The 25,588-nt window shown below is 37.5% G+C and overlaps 1 protein-coding gene across 4 annotated transcripts in view; it reads right to left on the reverse strand.

The window, feature by feature from the left end:
* Positions 1 to 8,190: 8,190 nt before the first annotated feature.
* Positions 8,191 to 25,588, reverse strand: part of pbx1b (pre-B-cell leukemia homeobox 1b) — an 83,412-nt gene continuing 66,014 nt past the window's right edge. For 2 of the 4 annotated variants that reach the window (XM_084129575.1, XM_084129574.1), the window contains exons 4-9: positions 22,079 to 22,269; positions 19,604 to 19,739; positions 17,502 to 17,661; positions 15,031 to 15,143; positions 13,445 to 13,534; positions 8,191 to 10,425 (exon numbers count right to left, since the gene is read on the reverse strand). In XM_084129575.1, coding sequence (XP_083985701.1) covers positions 10,333 to 10,425; positions 13,445 to 13,534; positions 15,031 to 15,143; positions 17,502 to 17,661; positions 19,604 to 19,739; positions 22,079 to 22,269 — 783 coding nt within the window. In that variant the 3' untranslated portion in view covers positions 8,191 to 10,332. The remainder of the gene's footprint in view (positions 10,426 to 13,444; positions 13,535 to 15,030; positions 15,144 to 17,501; positions 17,662 to 19,603; positions 19,740 to 22,078; positions 22,270 to 25,588) is intronic. The other 2 variants (XM_084129577.1, XM_084129576.1) reach the window with 1 other exon arrangement.

The raw sequence follows: 25,588 nt of genomic DNA on the forward strand, positions 1-25,588 counted from the left end.
TCTAGTGTCTAGTCTTATTACGATCAGGATTGAGGATGACGTAGTGGTCTGTTTTAGTCACTAGGTGGCAGTCTTGGCTTTTTTTAAATGTCTGGTAAATACAATCGAGTCTGAAGTGCCAAGTAACCTTTCAAAAGTTTAGGACCAGGAAGATTTCTTAATTAAAAAATACTTTTATTCAGTAAAGAATTAAATAGATTTTAAAAAATGACATTAAAGACATTTATCATATTACAAAAATGTATATTTCAAATAAATGCTGTTCTTTTGAACTTTCTATTCATCAAAGAATCCTGAAAAAAAAAAAAAAGTCACATATCACGGTTTCCACAAAAATACGGCAGCACAACTGTTTTCGACATTGATAATAATGTTTCTTGAGCATCAAATCATCATATTAGAATGATTTCTGAAGGATCATGTGACTCTGAAGACTGGAGTAATGATGCTGGAAATTCAGCTTTGATCACAGGAATAAATTACATTATAAACATTTAAATTGTAATAACATTTTACTAAAACTCTGAAATCTTACTGACCCCTAAACTTTTGAACAGTAGTGATTTTTGTTTCATAATGAATAATTCAATTAGCTTAAATAATGATGTTAAAGCTGTAAGTTTAGAGTATTGACCTGGGAGCTTTCTTTTACAATTTCAATACTGTATGTTCCTCATTTAGGAGATAACGGTGTTATGATTAGTGTGCACTGTTATTCGTTTCATTCTAGCTTGGTACCATTGTAGCACCATGGTGTTTTAGATATGTATCATGGTATTCTTTGTACCTTAAAAATACATGATGATCATCAAAGTTTCTTTTATCATTTATTTTCACACATTGTGTTGCTCCATCATTAAATATCATACACTTTAGGACTAGGGGGGAAGTATTTTCCTTTTAAAGTGCCCTATTATGCTATTTTAATGGTTCCTAATTTTGTTTGGTGTCTCCTACAACAGGTTCACATGCATCCATGGTCAAAAACACTTAAATCTCTCATAATATACATTACAAAATGGTTTGTTTGAAGATTCTTGAGTCTCTTTAAACTCCTCCTCCCCGAGTGCTGCTCTTCTCTGATTGGTCAGATGGATGATTGGTCTGTTGTGATTGGTCGGCCAATCACAACATGAAGATTCATGAGTCTCTTTAAACTCCTCCTCCCCGAGTGCTGCTCTTCTCTGATTGGTCAGATGGATGATTGGTCTGTTGTGATTGGTCGGCCAATCACAACATGAAGATTCATGAGTCTCTTTAAACTCCTCCTCCCCGAGTGCTGCTCTTCTCTGATTGGTCAGATGGATGATTGGTCTGTTGTGATTGGTCGGCCGCTTACAGCGTGTGTCAGAAACGAAACTCCAATTCCCATATCTGAATTTGCTTTCCTCAGCGCTTGATACTCAGATACGAACGATAGCGTTGGGCTCGAGTCCTCGTCCTGTGGAAGTGCGATAAAGTGTATTTGCAGCGCAGAAAACAGCGTCTTCTCGACATGAACAACACAAACTCTTCCAGTCTCAGATAAACTACAGTGTTTGAGGGCGGGGCAAAGAGTTATGCAAATTTGTTACATTGATATGTAGGTTTAACAGGAAGCAAGGCTGGATTACTGACTCGTTTCAGCAGTTCAGAATCACTAACTTTATAACTTTTTTTTGTCATGCACGTAGATCTTTACAATTTTGCAGACCTTTTACATTCACAAACGGCTAGGTTACACACTGCATGAAAGGGAATATTCAAAAAAGCACAATAGGGGCACTTTAACCCGTTATTAACTTTTATCTGCTACCATCAGCCTGAGATAAACCTGCCAGCCAGCGCTGATCCCATGACATCGCACACCTTCAGTATCACCTCACACCGCGGGGGTGTTTAATGGTAAATCTAAAAGTGAAAATGAAAGCGCTCTGGGACCCTTTCGAATTCTTCGAGCCAATTAGCACATCAGGAACATCGCCGGGTGAAACATCAATCTTCTCAGAGGACTCCCAAATTTAATCACATTCCTAAATTTGCACATAAATTAGGTATAAAATTCCAGTTCCCTTTTGTGTTTCGTGGGTGTTAATGAATACATAAGAGGAAATAATCGCCGAGAACGAACTCGCTTTGAGTTTCATGCTTTTGCCCACCAATTCAGACAGATCTGGAAATATTCACAACTATAATAGAAAACGGTCAAAATTAAAAGCAATCATATAGCAATTAAAAAATGTCTCCTTTTTATTTCATCATGATGCACCCTTTTTTTTTTATATACATCATTATTATTTCATCAGTAGCAACCGGATAGCAAATTATTTTGTAATCATTTAAAACTTTTGTCATAATGTAAAATCTTTCACTTTAATTCTTTGAGATGATCATGGTAAATATAAGTCTTGATGCTTCCATCATTAGCAGGCGTGACATCACATGACATGATGGATGTAGTCAAGACAAAGGGAAAGCATAACGTGTGTGTTCTTGTGTTATTAGTGTAGAAAACTCCTCCATACAAGGACTGCACTGGCCTTCAGCACGGCTCAACTCACATGATGACAGCGCTGTTTGTTCACTGTTGCTCATTTTAGGGTTACTGGTCCCGTTTGAGCTACAAACATGGATGTCACTTTGTTTTGGGGGTTTTAAGTCACCATGAAATAAAAATTGAGAATTCTGAAATGAAATATTGCAGTATTTAGATTTATCCGTGCACATCATTATTGTTCCTCATAATCTTGAACCAGAATAAAAGAACTCCCTCTTGCAGCATCTCTTCTCTTCTCTGATGACGAGGGCGGGGCAACCTGTCACTCACGCGAGATCAGCCAATAGAAAACCACAACCATCCAATCAATTCCTCACAGACAAAATCAAGCCCCGCCCACATTTGTTCTTCTCTCAGAAGCGTTTCACTCAGATATCCGTCACAATAGGGAAGAAAACACTATTGCAACTTCTGTTTCATGCTGACTTGTAGATTGACTCCATTACGTAATTCGCAGTGCTTCATGGGAGAGGATGCTCGCCAAAGATTTCTTTTGCCGTTATTTCCTCTGGTAAACGAACTTATTTAAAAATAGATTTAGGCAATAGATTTGATTTGATAAAGAAAGTTGACCATATATGAGTGTAAAATTAATTGTAAAACTTACACTGGTTCAAACTAGGCTACTGTACTCTATATATTTGATTTATGTTGAAGTGCTTGGCTTTTAATGGTGAGACTTTTGTTTTTGTAATCAGATTCTCAAAAAATTATATAAAAATTTGGATTTTGATTTATCACCCAATATATTGGTTATTGGCTTTCAAATAGCCTATAGAATTATCGGTTATCGGTATCGGCCAAAATTTTCATATCGGTGCATCTCTAACCATATGGCAACAACACCTACCTAATGCAGTTTTGCACAGGCAAACACTTCAATGTATGATTTTTAATTTGTCACAAAAAAGTTCATTTGTTGTTTATTTGTGTGTTTATTGTTCTTGTTGTCATGGATGAATTCTATCATCTATATGATTTAAAAATGAAGTTCACAGATATCCGAGTGTGTGTCTTGTCATATTGCAGGGCATTTCCCAGTGTTCAGTGGGGCAGGGAACGAGGAACTCGACGTGACAGTGGCCTTCAGTCTCATCTGAGCCTCACACATCAGTTATTCTGAAAACTCTTCTGTTTCAGAGAAATGTAGAGCTCACCAGATCTGAGCCGAGACAGAAATAACAACAAAGATTTACCCATGTAACCCTGAGTACACACACTTAAATAACTTATCAAACAAATCAACTTAACCTGACCCACAAACCAGCAGAATGTGTCGGAAAACAGTAAAACTGCAAATCAAACAGGCTTTTTGTTCTGCCAAACGCACTTTTAATCCTTCAAAACAGTGATAATTGTTTGACAAGAAAGACAGAATAGACACAGGTCTGGATGAGCTTCCTCCAGGACTCTGACAATCTGCCATCGTCTTTCAAGGGTGTTTAGATTGTATCCGCATCATCCCACACTTTCGCGCTTGGTTTTCAATTCGTGTTTCAAAGAGATAAGTTTCTGTTTGTCTCGAGGCGTTCTTTTCAAAGATGCTCGCGCACAATGCGAGAACGCTTGTCTGATTCATTAACACGAGACGCTTTAGGCGCATCTCTAAAGCTGCGCTGTTTAACTTCAACACCCACATCGCAAAAGTTCATCTCGAGTGAGCACTGCCACCGTTTCCCAGATTTCCGAGGCGTTCCGCGGTTTGATCCACATGAAACGCGTGAGTGACACCGTGAGCTGCGCGAATCTTCCCCAAATGGGACTGAGCGCATCTCTTTTTAGGAAAAGTTGGTGTGTGAGGCAGATCAGAGGAACATGTTTATCTCCCTGTGGGTGGAGGATGCGAACGGGACACTTAATGAATAGGCCTACACCCGCCCTGTTACGTATACTGTACGTTCTCCTGAATAAAGCGGAAAATCAACAGCAACATCTAACCTGATCTCTATTCTCTGTGTCAATTTAACACGAGCCATCAGGGAGGAACTTATGATGGAGATATAAATCCTTACAGCTATGCACACTTCACGAGCCTCATCCAGCATGTCAATATGATAAAGCTCGTGCAGAACACTTGACATGTTTGCTCGATATGGACGAGAGGAGATAAGATGCTCATCCTCCCTCTGGTCTGCTCTGTAATCCCCACACACGGCTTTAATTCTGCCCTGTAGACCTGAGACATGTTCCCATCCGCCCCTGCGGCTCGCAGATGAGCATCACACACGTGTGTGTGTGTGTGTGTGTGTGTGTGTGCATTGTGCTGCCAAACGGTATCTCGTGCATTATGCAGAAAGCGAAAACACGCTTCTATATGTTGTTTTTACAGCATTATAAAAGCATAAATGCCTCATTCTGTTTAAAGAAATGCGGCCCAATTTTCAGAAGACGGATTTAGGGAAGGATGCAATTTGGAATAAAATAAAAATAAAAAATGCATTGCATTCCTGGATTGTGAATGTTTATTTGTAGGCTATGTAAATAAAAAAAATTCAAAAAAATTATTTCAATGATGTCGTGTTACTGTAGCCTATTACAGTTATTGTACAGTATATGGGTGTGCCTCATAATCTGAGCAGAAATTGTGTTCCTTCACTTTCTATTCAACCATGTTATGCAGTGATATTAATGATCCTTTAAAGATTATAAACTGTTTGACCTTTCTGAAATCATGATGAGTCAGGAGATCAGGACTTTTTTTGTGTGTTTTTCCCCCCTGATTTAAGTTGAAAAATGATGTTTTGAAAATTCAGCAGTTGGCCTATACTAACTATAATCTGTAAAGAGTTTGTGTTGTATATCACAAGATAACAGTTGGTATAACATGAAATACTGATCATGTGATTTAGTGTAGGCCTACTATTCTCTTTAAAAAGTATAATGAATCATGAATTAGTAAGTATTATAATTTATTATAACCAATATATAATTTATTATAATTTAATTATGATGTTACTATTAATAATATATATGTATATACATACACAAAATATATGTAGGCTATATATTGGTTAAAATATGGTCATATATATATATATACACCTTATAATCAGTTCATATATGTATGTATATATATATATATATATATATATATATATATATATATATATATATATATATATATATATATATGAACTGATTATAAGGTGTATTTTTTATTTTTTCCCCCATTTTATCTCCAGTGTTTTCTTCTGTGATTTGTGATGTTCTCTTTACGCTGGTGTTTGTGAAGCTCAATCAAGCATTTTGACTTCACTCAAAGATTTAGCTCTGAATTCAATTTGAGAACAAGGTCCCGCTCGTGGCGAGTGAAAAATGGGCTACAGAGATCCTCTAAATGGTGGCCATCAATAAAGGCACAGTGCTTTGCTTTGCATTCATCTTCCTCCCTTAATTTGTTTTCCAGACCTCAGTCCCTCGGCTGCTGACCTTTCAGAGAGACGCTCCTGAAACAGCAGATAGAGTGAGACGCTCTCCTCCGAGGACTCGTGTGTTTATGAAGTGCAGCCCGGGAAGAATGGACTGAATATCACAGCACATTTAACATGAGAGAGACAGTCTGGAGTGATGTTACCGTGGTAAAACAGCATCCGCTATAGGGACATTCTCAGGAAATGCTGCCATCTGTGCCCGGGAATCTTTCAGGATTATTATTATTTAATTTTTTTAAATAATTTCATTTTAAAAAGCTATTGCTGAACTCTAAATTCTGTTGTTGTTTTTTACAGTACCAGACTACAGTAGGAAGCACACATGACCTCCAGTATTCAGATGATGATGGTCAGCATACTGTGCAAAAGTCTTAGGCATGTTAATACACAAGGAGTCTGACAACAGCCGGTATGATCTGATCTCACCATCATCGAGTCCGTCTGTGATTACATGAAGAAACAGAAAAAACTGAGAGTTTCTTCAAGCGTCTCGGAGACGTTCCCGCAGTTCTTCTGGATTTAGTCTGTCTCAGTTTTTTCTGTTTCTTCATGTAATCACAGACGGACTGGATGATGGTGAAATCAGATCATACCGGCTGTTGTCAGACTCCTTGTGCATACACAAATCTCACTGGATTATTACAAAATAATGGCAAAAAGAATGTTTGGAAATGTAAACTGATATTTCCTACTGACACACTACAGCAAAAGATAGAAATAACTGACTTAAAACCATTTGGGGTGGGGTGGGGTGGGGGGGGGGGGGATGCACTGTAATGTACTGCACTTTTGCACAGTACTGTATATGTGCTTACAGCCTCACTCTTAGAAATAAAGGTTCAATGGTGTTCTATATGGAACTCTAGGGTTCTTGACTCAGTTTTAAAGAACCCTTCATGCCAAAAACGTTCTAGATAAGGATACATGTCTTAAATGATTGCATAATACTTTCATGTTTCATGTGTTATTTCATTTTTTTAGTGATAAAAGTAGCCTATGTTAAAATCAGTCGACATGCTTTCATAGACCGCCTAGGAAGTCGGGGAAGGTCTCGATCATTACAAGCCGTTCACACATTAGCAATAAAAAGTGATTAATACATAATAATTAGATATAACCATTAAGGTTATATGTAGAACCCTTTCTTCTAAGAGTGAGAGCAGAATGTGCATGAACGAATTCTGCACTTTCACAGAAAAAGCATAAGTCATTTAAACACAATACTACACAACACAACATATTGAAAAAGCGTGATTTGTTTCACTTTAATAAAAGCAAAATATAAGCCAATGTAGTTTTTTTTTAAATATGCAATCAATTTAAGTGGAATGGTAATGAATTTGGTGTGCAAATTGGCTGATATTTCAATTAAAAACATAGTATTTAAAAATGACACTAATGAGAGTTAAGATCATTCATATTCATTTGATTATTCTGTTTGCTCACAAATGGCAGCTTTTCCTGAGAATGAATATACTTAAATACACTAATGAATACACTTATATACATAAATATAAGTGTTTCACGTTTTTCTGAAGGTGTTTAAACATGATCTTCAGTGTTCCCTTAAAAAAATGCAGAAAGCCAGATCAAAATGTACAATATTTCTTAACAAGTCTGATGTTTCTGTCAGTCGTCATCTGCTTAAACTCGGAGTCGGACCACAGACTAAAAACAAACTGATCATTTGCATCCCCTGAGAAAAATAAAACTCACACAAAATCATCCATATTCTCAGTTTGATATGGGAGAAGGAGATAAATGCCATTCCTCTTTTCATTTAACTGAAAATAGTAACACTTTCACACTTTACAGCAAGGTTCATTTGTTAACATTAGTTAACTACATTAATTAACATGAACTAATAATGAAAAACACTTCTAAAGCACATCATTAATCTTAAAAACCCATTATTGAAATCAAAAGTTGTATCTGGTAATATAATTAATGGAACATCAACTAACAATGAACAGTTGTATTTTTATACTGTAACGACCGGATTGCTCATTGTTAACTAATGGGAGCTCGCTGTAAAGTGTTACCGATAATATAATATTATTGTAAATATTTCATGTAATTTCTATGTTCAATCAATAGAAGAGATGCAATACAGACATTCTCTTAGGCCAAAGTCACCCAATGATCATATTAATGACATTTAACACATTAAAGTAAAGCACTGTTACTAATTTAACTTGAAATCAGACACCAGAGAGAAACATATGGCAACAAAAGAATCTATTTATTCTGAATATGCATTACCAGTACAAATGAAGAGACCAAAAAAACCTACACCTTGTTAGTTTTCCTTCACAAAAACGAGTTGGAATCAAAAAGACAATAGTTTGCTGTTCCATTTTATTCCTTTTATACATATGCAGAGATCTTAAAAGTTAAAACTTGACAAGAGAATGTCCTCTGCGCTTGATATAAAAAAGAAGAAACATTCAAAAACACTGCAGGAGTTTAAAGAACAAAAGACATGCAACAAAGTAAACATTTGATGTTTTACAAACCGCTGTATATGCAAAAACTAAAAGCATCATTATATGAGGCTTTTGTGAGTATGGTTCTGCTGGGCAGGCAGTGATACAAACGCCGTGAGCGAAGGGGAACGTGAGGATGAGACTGCAAACCCAAGGACCGTCCACAACACTTTCTTTCCTCTTCAACCCTCCACACGCGCTCGGATCCATCCGTATGAAGACCGTGTCACTTTACACGTGGACGCGATTGTTATAAAAAGAGCAAAACAAGAGCAAAGGTGCACATCTACATATAGAAGCTAGCGCGCATTCACATTATGCTTGCGAGAAAATAAAATATGGCCGCCCTGGCTGTAAACAAGCCCAATATGAAATAAGAAACGAGAATCGGCTATTCACAACGGGAGGGCATCAAAAATATATCCAAACGATTTCTGCATTTGTGTGCCATCATTAGCTTTTCCTTTTCTTCTAGAGAAACGCGACGGAACTCCAGCTGGATTTTTGGTTTCGAGTGTATGACGCACCGTGGACATTCGTGAGAAACGCATCACAGCGCACTAGATAGTACACAATTTACAACATGAACAGTTTGAGTGATGTCCACGTGAAGAACGGACACGTCTGGGGTTTTTGGTATCAAAGTCGCCCGGAGAGAAGGCCGACGTGCGACGAAACTATGGAAAAGAAAGCCATTTCACATTTGGGATTTGTTCACTTCTTCTGATTTCCGTTTATTGCATTCTCATGTGCGCTGATGAAGATCCTTCAGTGATGATGATGATTATGACATATAAAGGGATTCGTGTGTCTGTAAATGAATATCAGACAAACAGAAGTGTGACGCATGTGAATCTTATCTAAGATGCAAAATAACACGGTGGTAATCTTTAAAAATGAAAACTAGACTTGATAACTGCATTGCCTTTATTTCTCATTAAAGCAGGGAAATTATGATTTTCCCTTATGTACATAAACATAATCTAAACGACCAAGGGCCAGATTTACTAACAGCTTGCTCCACTGCAAACCCTGTTTTGGAGTTAAGAAAACTAGTGTCAGGATTCACTAAAGATACGCAGTGAAAAGGCATAGACAGGGTTATTTTTACAGCTGAACTTATTACATATGCATTTGTGGGAGTTTGTCTTTATGGGAGGAGAGTGTTTAAATGAATCAAGGTGATTTACTAAGGTTTGCGCTCGTCAGTTTACTGGTATTTGCGCTATTATTCCCCAAAAGCATGTTTAACACAGATGGTAATTTGCGCTGCTCTTGGTAGATTGTGTTGGTCATCATGGAAATGATCCGCTGCGTCTGTTCTTTCATGTGTGTGTCGTCAGTAGATCACGAGCAGAACTTTACACTCACATCGGCGCTGTTATGGGTTGTGCTCTCACGCTACTTTACCCTGTTCAGTAAATCTGGCCCTAAATATTCAGGAGATTATTAAAGGTTATTAGACGAACAGAAGTTGACTTCAGCTCAGAGGCAGTGTGAACCCAATCAACTGCTTTTTCAAGCATAATACGTCTATTATAATGTAAAATCTGTTGTGTAAATGTTACTAAAGAGATGTATAAAAGTACTTTGGCACTATGGTAAGATTGCAAAATGTTTCAAACATAACGTGAGGTTTGTTGTGACGACGAAGGCATTGAATTATTTCTGGAACGGGTTGGTCTGTCGAGTCTATTGTGTTGGTTTGGATCTGTTGCAGACCCTGATGTTTTGAGAGGTAGCATGAAGATGAGGGATGATGATGATGATGATGATGATGATGCATTGTTGTGTTCACAAAAGTCCTTTACACACTGGAGGGAAGAGCGTGTGGCGTGATGCAGAGTCCGTGTGTGTGTGTGTGTGTGTATGTGGAGGATCAGTTGGAGGTGTCGGAGTGAACGCTTCCGGGTCCTTCTGTGGGGGAGGTGACGGAGGAGGGGGTGGTGGGGTCCTGCCAGCCACCGTTCGCCTGACGGAGAGAACAACACACACACAGCATGAGGGACTGATTACAGCACAATATCAGGAAAAAAATGGCTTGTCAGTCAATATTTTGTTGTCAAATCCATTATTGGATTATGTGGAATATCATTTAAATGGACAGAAACAACAATTTAGTTGCAAATAGTGAAAAATGAAATGCAACAGACTACACACACACTTTCACTCACACACTACTGTTCAAAAGTTTGGGGTCATTTAGTTGTTTTTTGTGCTTTTTTAAAAGACATTTATTCAGCAAAGATGCATTAAAAATGTTTAAAAGTGACAGTAAAGACATTTATAATGTTACAAAAGATTCTATTTCAAATAAATGCTGCTCTTTTGAACTTTCTTTTCATCAAAGAACCTTGAAAAATAAAATGAATCACGGTTTCCACAAAAATATGACAAAAAATATGTTTCTTGAGCATCAAATCATCATATTAGAATGATTTCAGAAGGATCATGTGACACTGAAGACTGGAGTAATGATGCTGAAAATACAGCTTTGATCACAGGAATAAATTACATTATAACAAATATTCATCATAGAAAACTGAAATTTGAAATTGTAATAATATTTCACATTTTTACTATTTTTGATCAAATAAATGCAGCCTTAGTGAGTATAAGATTCTTCTTAAAAACATAAAACAATATTTTTTTGTCAGTGCTTACAAAGTCTAAGAAAACCCGTTGTCTGCTCCAGTTTTATCAGTAATTTTGTTGACAGCAGAGGTTTCGGTCGCTCTGAAACGGTCCTCAGAAAACAAGAATCAGCCTGTAAGAGCTCAGTGTGTGTAACGGCTGTCATTTGAACTCACACACACACAAATACTGAGAGGCAACGAGAGAAAAGAATCAGGACTGAGAATAAAACAGGAATCAGGAAGGACACAGAGAGAACACACACATGCAGCAGAAGCATCACTAATCTCACAGACAGCGACACACACTCCTCTGTACTTCAAACTCTTCAAATGATGCTGTTCATGTCGAGAGTCAGATCAACGCACAATATCAAATCCCACTAATGCTTTCTGCAATACGTTTAAATAAACTCAATGTAATGTACGCTTTAATTTAATCTACACTTAAGTCACAATAAAATGCATTAGAGTGTCATTGCATTAGAAAATAAAATATCAAAGCAAGTGTCATTAATTGAAAAGAAAGACACACACACACACTGTACAAGAACAATGTATTGTGCCTCTTTGTAGTTGTGAAATGATAGTGGGACATGTTCATAGTTCATGTGGTGAACTTATCTAATGCAATGACATTCAGACATTTATAAATGTCACTTGATATTTTGGGGGCGGCTGTACATGCATTTTAAAACAAGATATTTCAAACGAGCCACATTTAAAGTCTTAAATTAGCTGATATATGCACTCGTTTTATATTGATGCAATCATTTGCTACCTATTTAAAAATAATATCTAATATCAAACACCTTTTGACAACTGAATTTCTAAGGATGAGGATTAATGTGGAAAAATTTGAATAAATTAAATTTTTAGCAGTATTTAATGGTTAGAATATTTTAGATTTGGACATAAAAAGAAAAAATTTCATTAACAATGTAAATCATTTTAAGTTGTAATAAATTTTAATGACTTTTTCTATATTATATAATATTATAAACTACTATTCAAAAGTTTGGGGTCTGTAAGATTTTTTAATGTTTTAGAAAGAAGTCTCTTCTGCTCACCAGGGCTGCATTTATTTGATAAAAAAAAACAGTGAAAGCTATATTTTCAGCATCATTACTCCAGTCTTCAGTGTCACATGATCCTTCAGAAATCACTCTAATATGATGATTTGCTGCTCAAGAAACATTTATGATTATAAGCAATGTTGAAAACAGTTGCGCTGCTTAATTATTATTATTTTTTTGATGAATAGAAAGTTTAAAAAAAAAGAAGCCATTTTTTGTTTTGTAACAATAAAATGTAACTTTTTAACAATTTAATGCATCCCTGCTGAATAAAAAAAACAAAAATGTTTTTTTTTTTAAATGTTTCAAACTGAATTTTATGCTTAATTAAATATGGATTTATCATCCGGCTTTGTAAGGTGCCACTTGTGCCTAAATGACTGTCCTGTATTCAATGCTTTCTAAAAAAGCTTGATGTGAATTTCGCGACGTTCTCAGAGTCTGTACATCAAAGTCAAGCCCACAATTCTCTGATCCCGCAGATCTCCACACGGATCCAGGAAAACACAGGATTTGCATACATCCCCCCCGAACGTGTATGATCTCATTAACATACGGCCAGCGAAGCGCGACAGAACGTAAGCGGGACAGAGACGCTGACCCGCCCCCCCCCCATCTCTCTCTCTCTCTCTCTCGTTCTCGGCTCGCTGTCAAGCCCATTAGCTCGGCAGGAACCTGATCTGAGCAATGTGCTTGGATTGCTGTCCCGAGTCCACACTCCGCTCCCCGTGTGTCTGTCGTATTGATTTTCCCCTTTACCACACGGCTTGTCGCTGTGAATTTTCTCGTCGCGCCAAGTTGCCAGCAGCGCCCCTCCCGTTCCCCCGCTCCCCGAACACGCTCAGGATGTCCTCCTACGAGCGTTTCACCACGGCTTTATTTTTAGCGTTCGGCTGCGAGATTGTCCGCAGAGTGTTTTTCTCTGCCGCCCTTTGGGGGATAATCAGGGTCAGGTGACTCTGGGGCACGACGAGGACTCATATATTTGCGGCCGGTGTCACCTGTTCTCCCCCGTTCCCGTCAGCGGGGTGTGTGGCTGCAGGTGCCGAGCCGATCTGATTGGATGTGATGGGTTCAGACAGACCCGGGCCGGTCTCGTGTCCACGTCTCGCTGGGCAGCGCCGCCCGTGGCGTTCACGACACACAGGCAATCAACTAAGTGACCACGATTCCCAGACAAGTCCCACTAAGTGGCATTCTGAGCCCTATGGCTTTGAAATAATTGGTAGAGGGCAAAACAAGAGGAAGGGGGAAAAAAAGAAGTGTTTTTTTCTCGCCTTACATTGATGCCCTGCGGACTGTACATCTGGTTTGCTGCGAGGCCGTCACTGTATCCTCCTGTCTGGCTGATAACATGGCGAAGGGTATCCACCTGAAACAAAAAAACAACACGGCAAGGTCAGAGCGCACAAAAAAACCGCGAGCGCAAGGTCGGATGAAGCGACGCACGCAAACAAAGCAAAGTCAGACGACACGTCAAAGAAGAAAGCAAGGTCAAAGAAAGCAAACAACAATAAAAGACAAAGAAAACACGATGAAACACAGACGTACAAACACAAGATGACATGCAAACAATAAAACGCATTACAAAGCCAGTCTCTACGGCTCTGTTCTGAGCTGCCTATAGTCCGAGACAGCACTTGTGTATATGTGTATATTCCATACGCTGCCTTATAAGAAGCCTCAATTGTACAGTAGCACTGTGGTAGACCCCAGAATGCATTGCATCAAACCAAAATCAAAGAAATGTTGATTTGTTGAAATATACTTACACTACGGTTCAAAAGCTTGGGGTTGCTAAGATCGCTAAGTCTCTTCTGCTCACCGAGGCTGCATTTATTTGATCAAAAATACAGTAAAAACAGTGAAATATTATTACAATTTAAAATAACTGTTTTCTATGTGAATATATGTTCGAATTTAATTTATTTCTGTGATCAAAGCTGAATTTTCAGCATCATTCATTTCTTTAGTCTTCAGTGTCACATGATCCTTCAGAAATCATTCTATTATGAGGATTTGAAGAAACAATTATGATTATTAGATGCTTCAGATTTTTGTCAAAACCGTGATACGTTTTTTTTCTCAGGATTCTTTGATGAATTGAAAGCTCTAAAAGAACAGCATTTATTTGAAATAGAAATCATTTGTGACATTATAAATGTCTTTACTGTCACTTTTGATCGATTTAATGCATCCTTGCTGAATAAAAGTATTAATTTCTTTCCAAAGAAATGTAAAATCTTACTGACCCCAAACTTTTTTAACGGTTGTGTATATTTTTAATGAAAAGTATTCATAGAAAAGTTCATGATCAAACTTTCCTATTTTCCACAATATTTGTGTACTGGTTTCGTTAGTAACATGCTAATGTCAAACAGAAGTCATTATTAGAGTTGCTGTCTACAGTGTGTAAAGTGTTTCAAAATTCAGTCAGTAGAGAGGCAGTTCACAAGATATCTTTTTCAACATTTCAAATTTACTTTAAAAAAAGGTAAAACTGTATTTTGATGGTCCGCTTTAGACAATAAGTAATATTGCAACTACATGTCAACTGACTCTCATTAGAGTGTTAGTAGACTCTCTGCTTAATATCTGCTAACTCTTTATTTTGATGCTCTCCAAACACACTTATACTGACTATAAGTAGCTTTGCAAGTACATGTCCAACTAACTCTACTAACCCGAACCCCTTATTATACTCTGAGTTAGCAGACATGTAGGAGCAACGTTACTTATAGTCAAAGAATGTCTAAAGGGGACCATTAAAATAAAGTGTACTCACACACACACACACACACACACACGAGAGAAACTGAGCACATGCGCTGCAGTGTGTGTTTCTGAGGTGATTGATAGGCACTGTACCTGTGACTGCACATTGGCTCCCACCTGAGAGCCCTGGTACGAGTCCCCGTTCAGAGACTGAACACTCATAAACAAATCGCCAGAGTTTGACATGCTAAAAGAGCCAGCAGAACCTGAGAGGTGCACAAACACGACAGAGAGAGACAGAATAAGCCAGAGAGAATGAGTCTGAAGACTTCCAGAGAGTTATAGTTAGATAAGCTTTGAGATCATAAAGCAGCCGTAAAGAAGACGAAGAACTGTTGCAAAGCAGGAGAGATTGAGCTGGCAGCAAGAGGAAGCTCGACACCACAGATCATAGCGCGGATTTGTGCAATTCTTAATCTTAATAATTCTATAATAATCGACCAATTGAGAGCAGATGCCATATTTAATTTGATGCAGTTTAAAATGTATATGCTGAGCCATCATTTGCATCTCAGTTTATTTCTAATCTGATCTCTCATAAAGATGTGTGAAACAATTCTTTGCACCGAGAAATTTTTTACAATACATAACATTTTTAACTGTATTTCTTTTAAATGTACACTATCGTTCAAAAGTTTAGGGTCAGTAAGATTTTTTTTTCCACAGAAATTAATACTTTAATGCAGCAATAAAGACTTACAATAAAGTTTTATAATGTCACAAAAATTCTCTTTGAAATAAATGCTCTTTTTATTTCTTTATTCATCAAAGAATCCTGAAAAATAAAATGTATCATGGTTTCCACAAAATTATGAAGCAGCTCAACTGTTTTCAACACTGATAATAATCAGAAATGTTTCTTGAGCAGCAAATCATCATATCAGAATGATTTCTGAAGGATCATGTGACTCTGAAGACTGGAATAATGATGCTGAAAATTCAGCTTTGATCACAGGAATAAATTACACTTGACAATATATTCACATAGAAAACAGTACTTTTGAATTGCAATAATATTTCACTATATTATACTTTTATTACTGTATTTGTAATCACATACAAGACTTCTTTCAAAAAACGTATTTCCTACCGACCCCAAACTTTTTAACAGTAGTGTATTTTTATTGATTTGTCATCTGAAGGATTGACACCCCTAGTCTCTCCCTCACAGTCTTTTTGTGTGTGTGTGTGTGTGTGGAATTAACTCTCACTTAACTCTACAGACACGGAGCAAAAAGCTGTTTTAACTGGACAAGTCCTCTGAGTCCGACACAGAGAAGCGCTGAGACATGGACATGTTGTGATCCGCACAGCACTCATTCTGTTCCAGTAAAAACGCATCAGATATCTGAATGCGCAATAGCTTGACATGCAGTAAAGTTACACTATAGACAGCAGCATCGCTACACGAGGTAAAGTCCTGCGCCTCAAAAAAGTGTATTTTCTTTCTCCATTCTGTCACTGATGGAGTTCTGGTTCCTCGCCACCGTCACATTTTTTCACCTTTGTCGCCTTTGGCTCAGTTGGGGACATTTCATTTAATATTCAACAATATTATTGATCTGCCTGCATTGACACCATTATATGAGAACTGAACTGAGCAGGGGTGTGTTTCCCGAAAGCATCGTTAGCCAACTATGTTCGCAAGTTCCGTCGTTATCGCAGTTCAACGAGTCGGTGTTTCCCGAAACCATCGTTCTAACGGACATTCACAAACAGCATCGCAGAGTTGTGTGTTTGGAGCGACAGATCTCGAGCTGTGGTTAGAAGCAGAGTTTCTAGATTGCATGACATGTGGACTTAATAAATCCTGATATTGAGCAAAATAAGCAAGATGACATTCAGTACAACATGTGTCTTTTGTTTAGAATACATACAAATGTCATTTACGTCTTTGAGTTTGTCAAGAGATTTAAAGCACTGTTTTTGAAGAGTGCGCATGTGTGAACGAGCTCTAGTGTGTAAGATCGAGTCTATGATTGAATCTGGAAATAAAGCAAAATAACTGAGAAAAATGAGAAATAGTCCTCAGATGTCATGTCTGTAATTTATAGCAAAACATCTAGTGTTAATTCGATCTCAAACAGTTTCATTAAAAGAAGTTATTACTCCAGCATGTGTGTGACGTCATAAACCAACGTGGTTGAACCTATTTTTTTACAGTCTATGGGTTTAACGACCACTTTGCGACAATATGGTTTCGGGAAACAGTCGTGACTAGCTAGTTGATTTCTTCAACGATTTATGATCGTACTATGGTAGTTAAGCAGCGAGTTACGTCGTTGTTCGGGAAACACACCCCTGGACGATGATATCACGGTTTTCTCCAGGGCGGCTATATATATAAATGAACTAAATAAATAACTTTTTTACAACAAAAATGAACCATCACTGAACTTACTTAAGCTGGACTGTGGCGCTATTTTCTTCTAGACACAAACTTTATTGCATTATTCTCCTGTTATCTCTGTAAAGCTGCTCTGTGCTGTAAAAAGCGCTGTATAAATGAATGTGGCTTGGCTTGAGCAGGAATCCTGGGCCTCGTGAAGGGTTAGTGGCCTCACCTGCTGAGTTCGGGGTGGACGGGGAGTTGGCCTGACTGCCGTGTGTGGACACACTCGTTGCGCTCACAGCCGTTCTGGCGGCGTACATGTTGGCTTCTTCCTGGAACTTTCCGATGTTCTTCTTGTATCGGATTCTTTTGTTTCCGAACCAGTTGGACACCTGCCCGCAAAAACACCATCAAGACATGAGATTTTAAACAGTGTCCTCTTGAACCTCACGGATACAAATCATGATGGACTATTAAACATAAACAGGTTTTTAGACAGAGACATTTACAATGAGGAAAAAATGTTACACATAGTACGCAAATACATGCATTACACTACCGTTCAAAAGTGTGGGATCGGAAAGATTTTTTGAGAGAAGTCTCTTCTGCTCAGCAATGCTGCATTTATTAAAAACAGAAATATTATAACAATCATGAATATGTTTTAAACTGTAATCTATTCCTGTGATCAAAGCTGAATTTTCAGCATCATTACTCCAGTCTTCAGAGTCACATGATCCTTCAGAAATCATTCTAATATGATGATTTGCTGCTCAATAAATATTATTATTGTCAATGTTGAAAACAGTTGTGCTGCTTCAGATTTTTGCAAAAACTGTGATGCATTATTTTCAGGAATCTTAAATCCGTAACACTATTTTACAGTGTGCTTGTTACTCATTGTAATTTTTATAGTAATCACTATAAATTATGCATAATTACATGCAACTAACCCTAATCCTAACCCTATAGTAAGTACATGTAGTTAATTTATATTACTCAGTACTTAAATGTAACTGTAACACTGTAACACGGACACCTTAAAATAAAGTGTAACCTAAAAATCTTTTTATTTATAAACATTATAAATGTTTTTACGGTCAAATTTGATCAATTTAATGCATCCTTGCTGAATCAAAGTATTAATTTCTTTAAAAAAATCTTACTGACCCCAAACTGTTGAACGGTAGTGTATGATGCGATGCATTTCTTTGTATATCTTATTTGAGCTAACTACTAAAATACTTTTTTTAGGTAGTAGGGCGTTTTCTTTCAATTAATTAATGATGGTGGAAGCAATTAGATACTGATAACTGTAAATCTTGACTGTTTATACGTATGCATATTACATATTGCATATATGCATTTTAGGTAGGCTACCATTGCAATCAAACTTCAAATCTTTTTAACTTCAGATAGTTTTAACACAAAACTACAGTACATTCTCATCATGTATAGCAACACTAGAACAATAAAATGCACAGAAAAAGCACCAATTACACACTTAATGTTCATGCTTTGCTAAAAAAAAGTTTACACTATTGCTAAAAAATAAGTGGCTGGTCGATGTCACGACAACGATGGATGTTATGGACAGAACTTGTGATGGCCACAAGGACAGAGGTTTAACCACACACACACACACACACACACACACACACTAATATAAGACTAAAACGATCACTTATACCAATCTCAGTATGTCAGTGTGTGCTGGCAGCAATGATCACAGCACACACTGACAGCAATCACTCAACACACACACACACTAACGCCCATTACTGCTAATACACCAGCGGATGAGGCTCTGTGCTAATGATAAACACCATTACGATGAAAAGCTAATCAATCCTGCGGCTAAGCTTCCCTTTCCCGCGAGAGGCTAAAGGTGTTTCTATATTACAAACGGCGCGGCGGTCATCACTCATCCCCGCGAGCCTGACTGAAAACCAGGCCTAAATGCATCATACAATCATTTCAGCTAAATTTATTAAATAGTTTAGAATGCATTATGCATTTAGCGCAGCAGATGAAAAATGCTAAGAGGCATGCAGTGCCGTGCTGCAAATGATTTTGTTTTCCAGTTGCATGAGGTTGAGCTCACGTGAGCATTACTGATATATTTCACATGCAAAACAGGTGGAAACAAACATCGGCTGTGTCAAGAAGATGGCATGTTTGGACATCACTGGAAAGTGTGCAATAGAAATTCTAAGGTATTCTTTGAAAGTGCATGGTATATGAATATGATAAACATTCAGAACAATGCTACACTGAATAGTAAAGAACCATGACATCACTGAACTATGATATGTTTTATTTGAGGGCTCGTACCTGCGAGACTGTGATGGAGCATTTCTTGGCCAGCTCCTCTTTGGCCTCTTCGCTGGGATACGGGTTACTGAGATGGGAGTAGAAATATTCATTCAGGATCTCTGTGGCCTGTTTGTTGAAGTTTCGTCTTTTCCTCCTGTGCAGAGAGAGACAGCGATGGATCAGATGTGCACATCTTCACAGAACTTGTGTGAGTTTGTTTAGTTGCATCATTCCACTTTCATTTCAACGTTACTGTAAATAGCATATCTGTGCATAGGTAATTCAGTTTATAATTACATACATCATTTCTGTATATTTATTTACATTATTCTGTGTAGCTTTTATATTTTTATTACTGTACTGTTTTGTATTATTTTTTTCATTTTAATGCATATATTTGTCATTCCTTTTTATTGACTTTATCACTATTGTGCTAGTTATTCAATGTTAGATAAAGTAGTACAATTACTGAACAAATTAGATAAATTAAACCTAGCATGAAAAGTACCTTAAAAAAACTTTCAACTATCTTTCAACTTTTGACTATTCAATCCTGTTACCAAAGTTACTGTAGGAAAAATGATCAAACACTTTTTTTGTGCTTTCAAACTATATTTTATTATATTATATTATATTTAAATTGTAGTGCTGTCAGATTAATCGCTTTGCATCTAACATGAAAGAATAAAAGTGTGTGTATATATATATATATATATATATATATATATATATATATATATATATATAAACTCACACAAATTCTATATATATACATATTTATTTATTTAGAATTTATATATATACACATACATACACTTATACATATACATATATATATGTGATTAATCGATTTGAAAGTATTAATTTTTCCTTTACTGTATGGGGAATATACAGTTGATCAATAATGGCATACCAACTAACTACTGTAGCTCTTTACTGAGAGATAGCTTGATACAAACTGAATATGCAACCCTTGTAATCCATTTATTTTACTTATGTTTATTTTACTTTTGTTTATTGGAAAACCACAAAACTGCAAATGAATCTCAATCCCAAACGGCAACATGAAATGCATAAACTACATGAAACAGGACATTTAATATTTAGTTTGACCTCCAGAGATTGACAACTTAAGAAAATAAGAAAGATAAACTGCCTTCCTATTTCCACAGGATAAGGCGTATATTCCTGAAAAGGTGCCAGATGAATTCAAACGAGATGGAAAAGAGGAATAAAGCAGACCGCACACATACTCGAAAGTGAAGAGCTTTAAAACGACAGTAAATTGAGCTTTGGGTGCCAATGAATTCAACCTCCTCTCGGCATCACTCATCTGTGGGTTAAGAGTGTGCGATTGGAGCTCGTCTCAGGGGTTTTACATATGCAGCACTGAAGGGTGAGCCGATTTCCTCCCCAAAACCCCTCTTCACTAAATGCAAATGAGCACAGCATGGTCTCAGCCGAAGAGAGGATTAATCAGAGGAACTGAGCATGCTCCAAAGACACAGAGAATGGGTTCGGAGTGCTGGAAGGAAACATGAAGCTCATTTAAATGTTATGCCTCCGACTCCAGGCTTCCAGTGCGATTTATCCGCAGAGAAATGTATGCAAATCCCAGGCACGTTTCAAAGAGAACAAGCGATTACATTGAGAAAGGGATGGACTCAACATGGCAAAGCGTGTGTGGGTTTGGATGTGGCCCTGAAAGCGCGAGTCTGGGACCTCGAGTCCCCCGGGAAGGATCAGGAACGGGAAAACACATGTGTAAACAGTAAACAGCGGGAGCGTTTGTTTACATGGACGTGGTAGTAACAGGCTTAGCGTAGAATGCTGTCTACGCTAATATAAGTCTCTCTGTTTGTCCCGAGGTTTACCGCAGTCCGCCGGATCCAGGCCGTATCCAGATCTGATGAAGGACCTGTGCCTGGACGTGACGACAATGAAATCCTGAAGTGTCAGCTAGGCTCTCCCCTGTGACGGCCTCCTTCCCTTCCCTTTACCTCTCTACAGATAAAGCGTTGTCGGGATGATTCCGGAAGCGATACATTATAAATTCTGTATTATAAATTTTAAGGCCAGACAAGTAGGCTGGTTGAGGGCTGGTTTGTGAAGAAGGACTACACGCCTGCGCACATATTCAAACGCGCATACCTATAGACTAAATGCGTAAAACACATGTGCACACCATCAGCGTTCTCACAGGTTTGCGTTTTTAAAGTTTGCGTAGGGAGAACTTAAGGGTTTTCTGTTGTGTTAGCGGCCCCTAAGTTAATAACTAATGATCGTTGCGACGGAAGTGAATCAATCAAAACTAACTTTCACTGGACAATAACTTTATCCTAGAGCTGCTGTAAAGCCCAAACAATCTCTTTAATTTCCTATTATCACTGTAAAGCTGCTTTGAAACAGTCTATATTGTTAAAAGCGCTATATAAATGAAGGTGACTAGACTTGATTTAGCGTTAAATGCGTCAGAAAAGCGAACACACTGACCTGGCGTCGAGGAATCGGGACCTGAGGATCATCACGGCCTCACAGGTGCTCTGCTTCAACTGCATCTGGATGGAGCTGAACTTGCGGTGGATGATGCCCACCATGCGCTCGATCTCTTTGGGCGAGATGGGCCGTGTGCGAGACTGTTCCCTCAGCAGGTTCATCACATGAGTCGTGAACTCGTTACACGCCTGGACAGAGGCAGACGGACACAGACGCATGTTACTATAACAAGCTATGCTTTAAAGTGACCACTTAAGGGGCTCATTTACTGGAAAATTACACGTATACACACACACACACAATAGTGGCCAAAAGTGATGTCTGGAGGGGCTGACCGTACAAGTTCGAATAAACCATCAAAATATGAGGACAATATTTTAAATATGAGGGAAGCACAAAACACTAAACTTGGTTACGGTATTTATCTGACATGTCTAACTACAGCTACAGGTTTTATTTTACTATGCAAAATAAAAAAATGCATAGAAAAACAAAAAGTTCACAGGAAAAAGCTTTTGTTATCACAATTAAGGACAACTACGCAATATGATGAAAAGATCTTTAACAATTTCTTATTAATATTTGAATAAAGGGTGAAGGTGTGAATTTTCCAAGGCTGAACATCACTTTTGGCAACTACTGTATATATATATATATATATATATATATAAAATCATACTTGGCAATAAAACTCATTATAATTCTAATTTTAAAAAAAGTTTACTGAGATGAGTCAGGCATTTATTGAAACTAGAGTAAGCTATAAAACTGACTCTTTCAGTAATTATATGTTATGACATCACAAGGCCAAGGGTGAGCTCATTAACATATGAACGCCCACATTTACATATCAACAACAATTCAGTATTAGGCAACTTAGGGCAGTAACTCTTTTCACTCATTTTACAAGTGAAAAGGTTAGCCAATCACAACACAGCTCATTTACATACAGAAGCAACAACAGTCTGGGTAACTCCAATTGTCAGAGCAGATGAACAAAGGTTAAGACGAATCCTTGACTAACTTTATAAATGTAAATTTTATTACAAAAAAATATATTAAGAGCTTATTTCTATTTTAAAATAAATGCTGTTCTTTTGAACTTTATATTCATCAAATAATAATGAAAGAAAATGACACAAAAATATGAAGCAGCTGTTTTCAACACTGATAATAATCATAAATGTTTCTTGATCATCAAATCATCATATTAGAGTGATTTCTGAAGGATCATGTGACACTGAAGACTGGAGTAATGATGCTGAAAATTCAGCTTTGATCACAGGAATAAATTACATTTTATCAATATATTCAACATAGAAAACAGTTATTTGAAATACTAATATTTCACAATATTACTGTTTTTATCAGAAAATATCAGCCATAATAATAAATACAATTATATCTAATTATAACGTCAATATCTCTGCATTCATATTGAATCCTGACTGAAGGTACAGATTATGCTAGAGAACGTGGATGCTGTTTAATGTAGTGATGTCCATATAAACTCATTCATCTCTCGAGCCCTCATTCCTCCTGAGCAGATCCTTCTAGAGTTCATTAATCACGCATAAATATGATTCGTTACGCTTTCAATATTGTGACTTAATTCTGAAATGGCCTCATTGGCGTGAGATTGTCATTACTCACAGAGAGACACAAACAGATGAGTAGGAGAGCAGAGCGTGTCAGGAGAACCGGGGCTCATGGGAAGACGACAACAACAGTTACAGAAGGGATGATGAAGGACGTTTTGGGTCTTGTGCTGGGTGGTCTGTGTGTGTGTGTGTTTGTGCTCCTCTATGACAAATATGAATGTGCTGTTGTGAACAAACACACAGAGGACACCTGGCCCTGTCCCAGAATGCATTTCAGTATATCACCTCTCCTATGTCCCGACCATTCATCATCACAGATGGATCTACTGTCCGACCACGCCGAGAGACTGAGGGCCCTATTTTAGCCATCTAAGCGCATGGTCTAAAGCGCACGGATCAAGTGCACTTAGGGTCGTGTCCAAATCCACTTTTGCTAGTTTAACGACGGGATAAATGGTCGGTGCTCCCGGCGCATGGTCTAAAAGTGTTATCCCTATTCTCTTAATGAGTAATGGGTGTGTTTTGGGCGTAACGTGCAAAAAAAACAATCAGAGTCTCATCTCCCATTCCCTTTAAAAGCCAGTTGCGCTCCTGCCATGGCGTCTCAAGAGCGCAAACAGATCTGCTCGTGTGCGAGGTTAAAGGTTAACGCACAAGCAGACCATCTACGGATTCCACCATATCTTTATGTACACAATATTAATCTTTTACATTGTAATCATTTTATTTGTAATATTTGGCATGTTTGTGTGCTGCTGCCTTGTGTGTTTAATAAGCAGAGTGTACGCGCGTTGTGGACCCGCCTATATGCGCATATTAATAATGCACCCTTTAAATAACAAAACAAATACTGCGCCATTGACTTATGACCAGATTTCAGTTTCCTCAAAATAGCAACGCGCCAACAAAGCGCCTGAACACACACCTGGTTTTCAGACCAGCCGCTCATGGGGCTAGCAATGCATTTGCTATTTAAACAACGTGGCGCAGGACGTGAAAATGATAACTGCGTCAGGCTGAAACTAGCAAAAAACACTTGCGTTGCGCCTGGCGCTGCATTGCGCGGGTGTATGATAGGGCCCAAGACTCTCGCTTAAACATGAATGATACTCATGATGATGTTGATGCTTCTTTAACCATTGAGCAATTCATAACCTACAGCAAACCACATTCACACACATTCCTTCAGGAATTTACTTTTAATAATTTAAGAAAGATTCTAAACAGAAAGTTTAATTTCAAGCCATTGGATTGCCATATTTCTGGAATATAAATCACATTTTTATCATCTGAAACGTGCTACTTATATTCCATAGACACCTAATGCAATTAACGTCAAGCATGCAGAACGTGCACAGAGCGCAGGCATTTGGATTCATGCCGAATGAAAGACGTACATGAGCTCACGTTTATTCGTATCGCTCATTTCACACTCGCCGGCAGATTCAGTTTTGTGCGAAATAAGATTGGTTTAGGAATGGCATTTATGATAAATGTTGTTTATGATGAATGACACGTTTTATAGTTTTCAATCATGTTCTGTTCTGAATACTGTTGTATGTAAAAATTTGTTGTGGAATGAGTGGAACTAAAATACATGTTTATAGTGTTTATAATGTTTGTAAAATTTTAATTTTATTTACTGGTATTTTACATTATGTCATAATAGTGTGTTTTTCTGCTGTCAACAAATGCAATTTTGACTTTACTGGCAGGTGCGACTCATTCCCGGAGAATACAGTATTTTTAAAGTATAACTAGAAATAATTATATTCACTATGAAAAATTCCAGGACTTTCTCAGATTTTAAGAGAATCAAGATAATAAAGAAACATTTAATAAAAATACCAGTTACAAGTTGTTAACTAAAACAAAAACTATTAAAAATATTTCTGTTGATTGAAAT

This window comes from Abramis brama (genome assembly GCF_963993115.1).
Source record: "Abramis brama genome assembly, chromosome: 11".
Lineage (NCBI taxonomy): Eukaryota > Metazoa > Chordata > Actinopteri > Cypriniformes > Leuciscidae > Abramis > Abramis brama.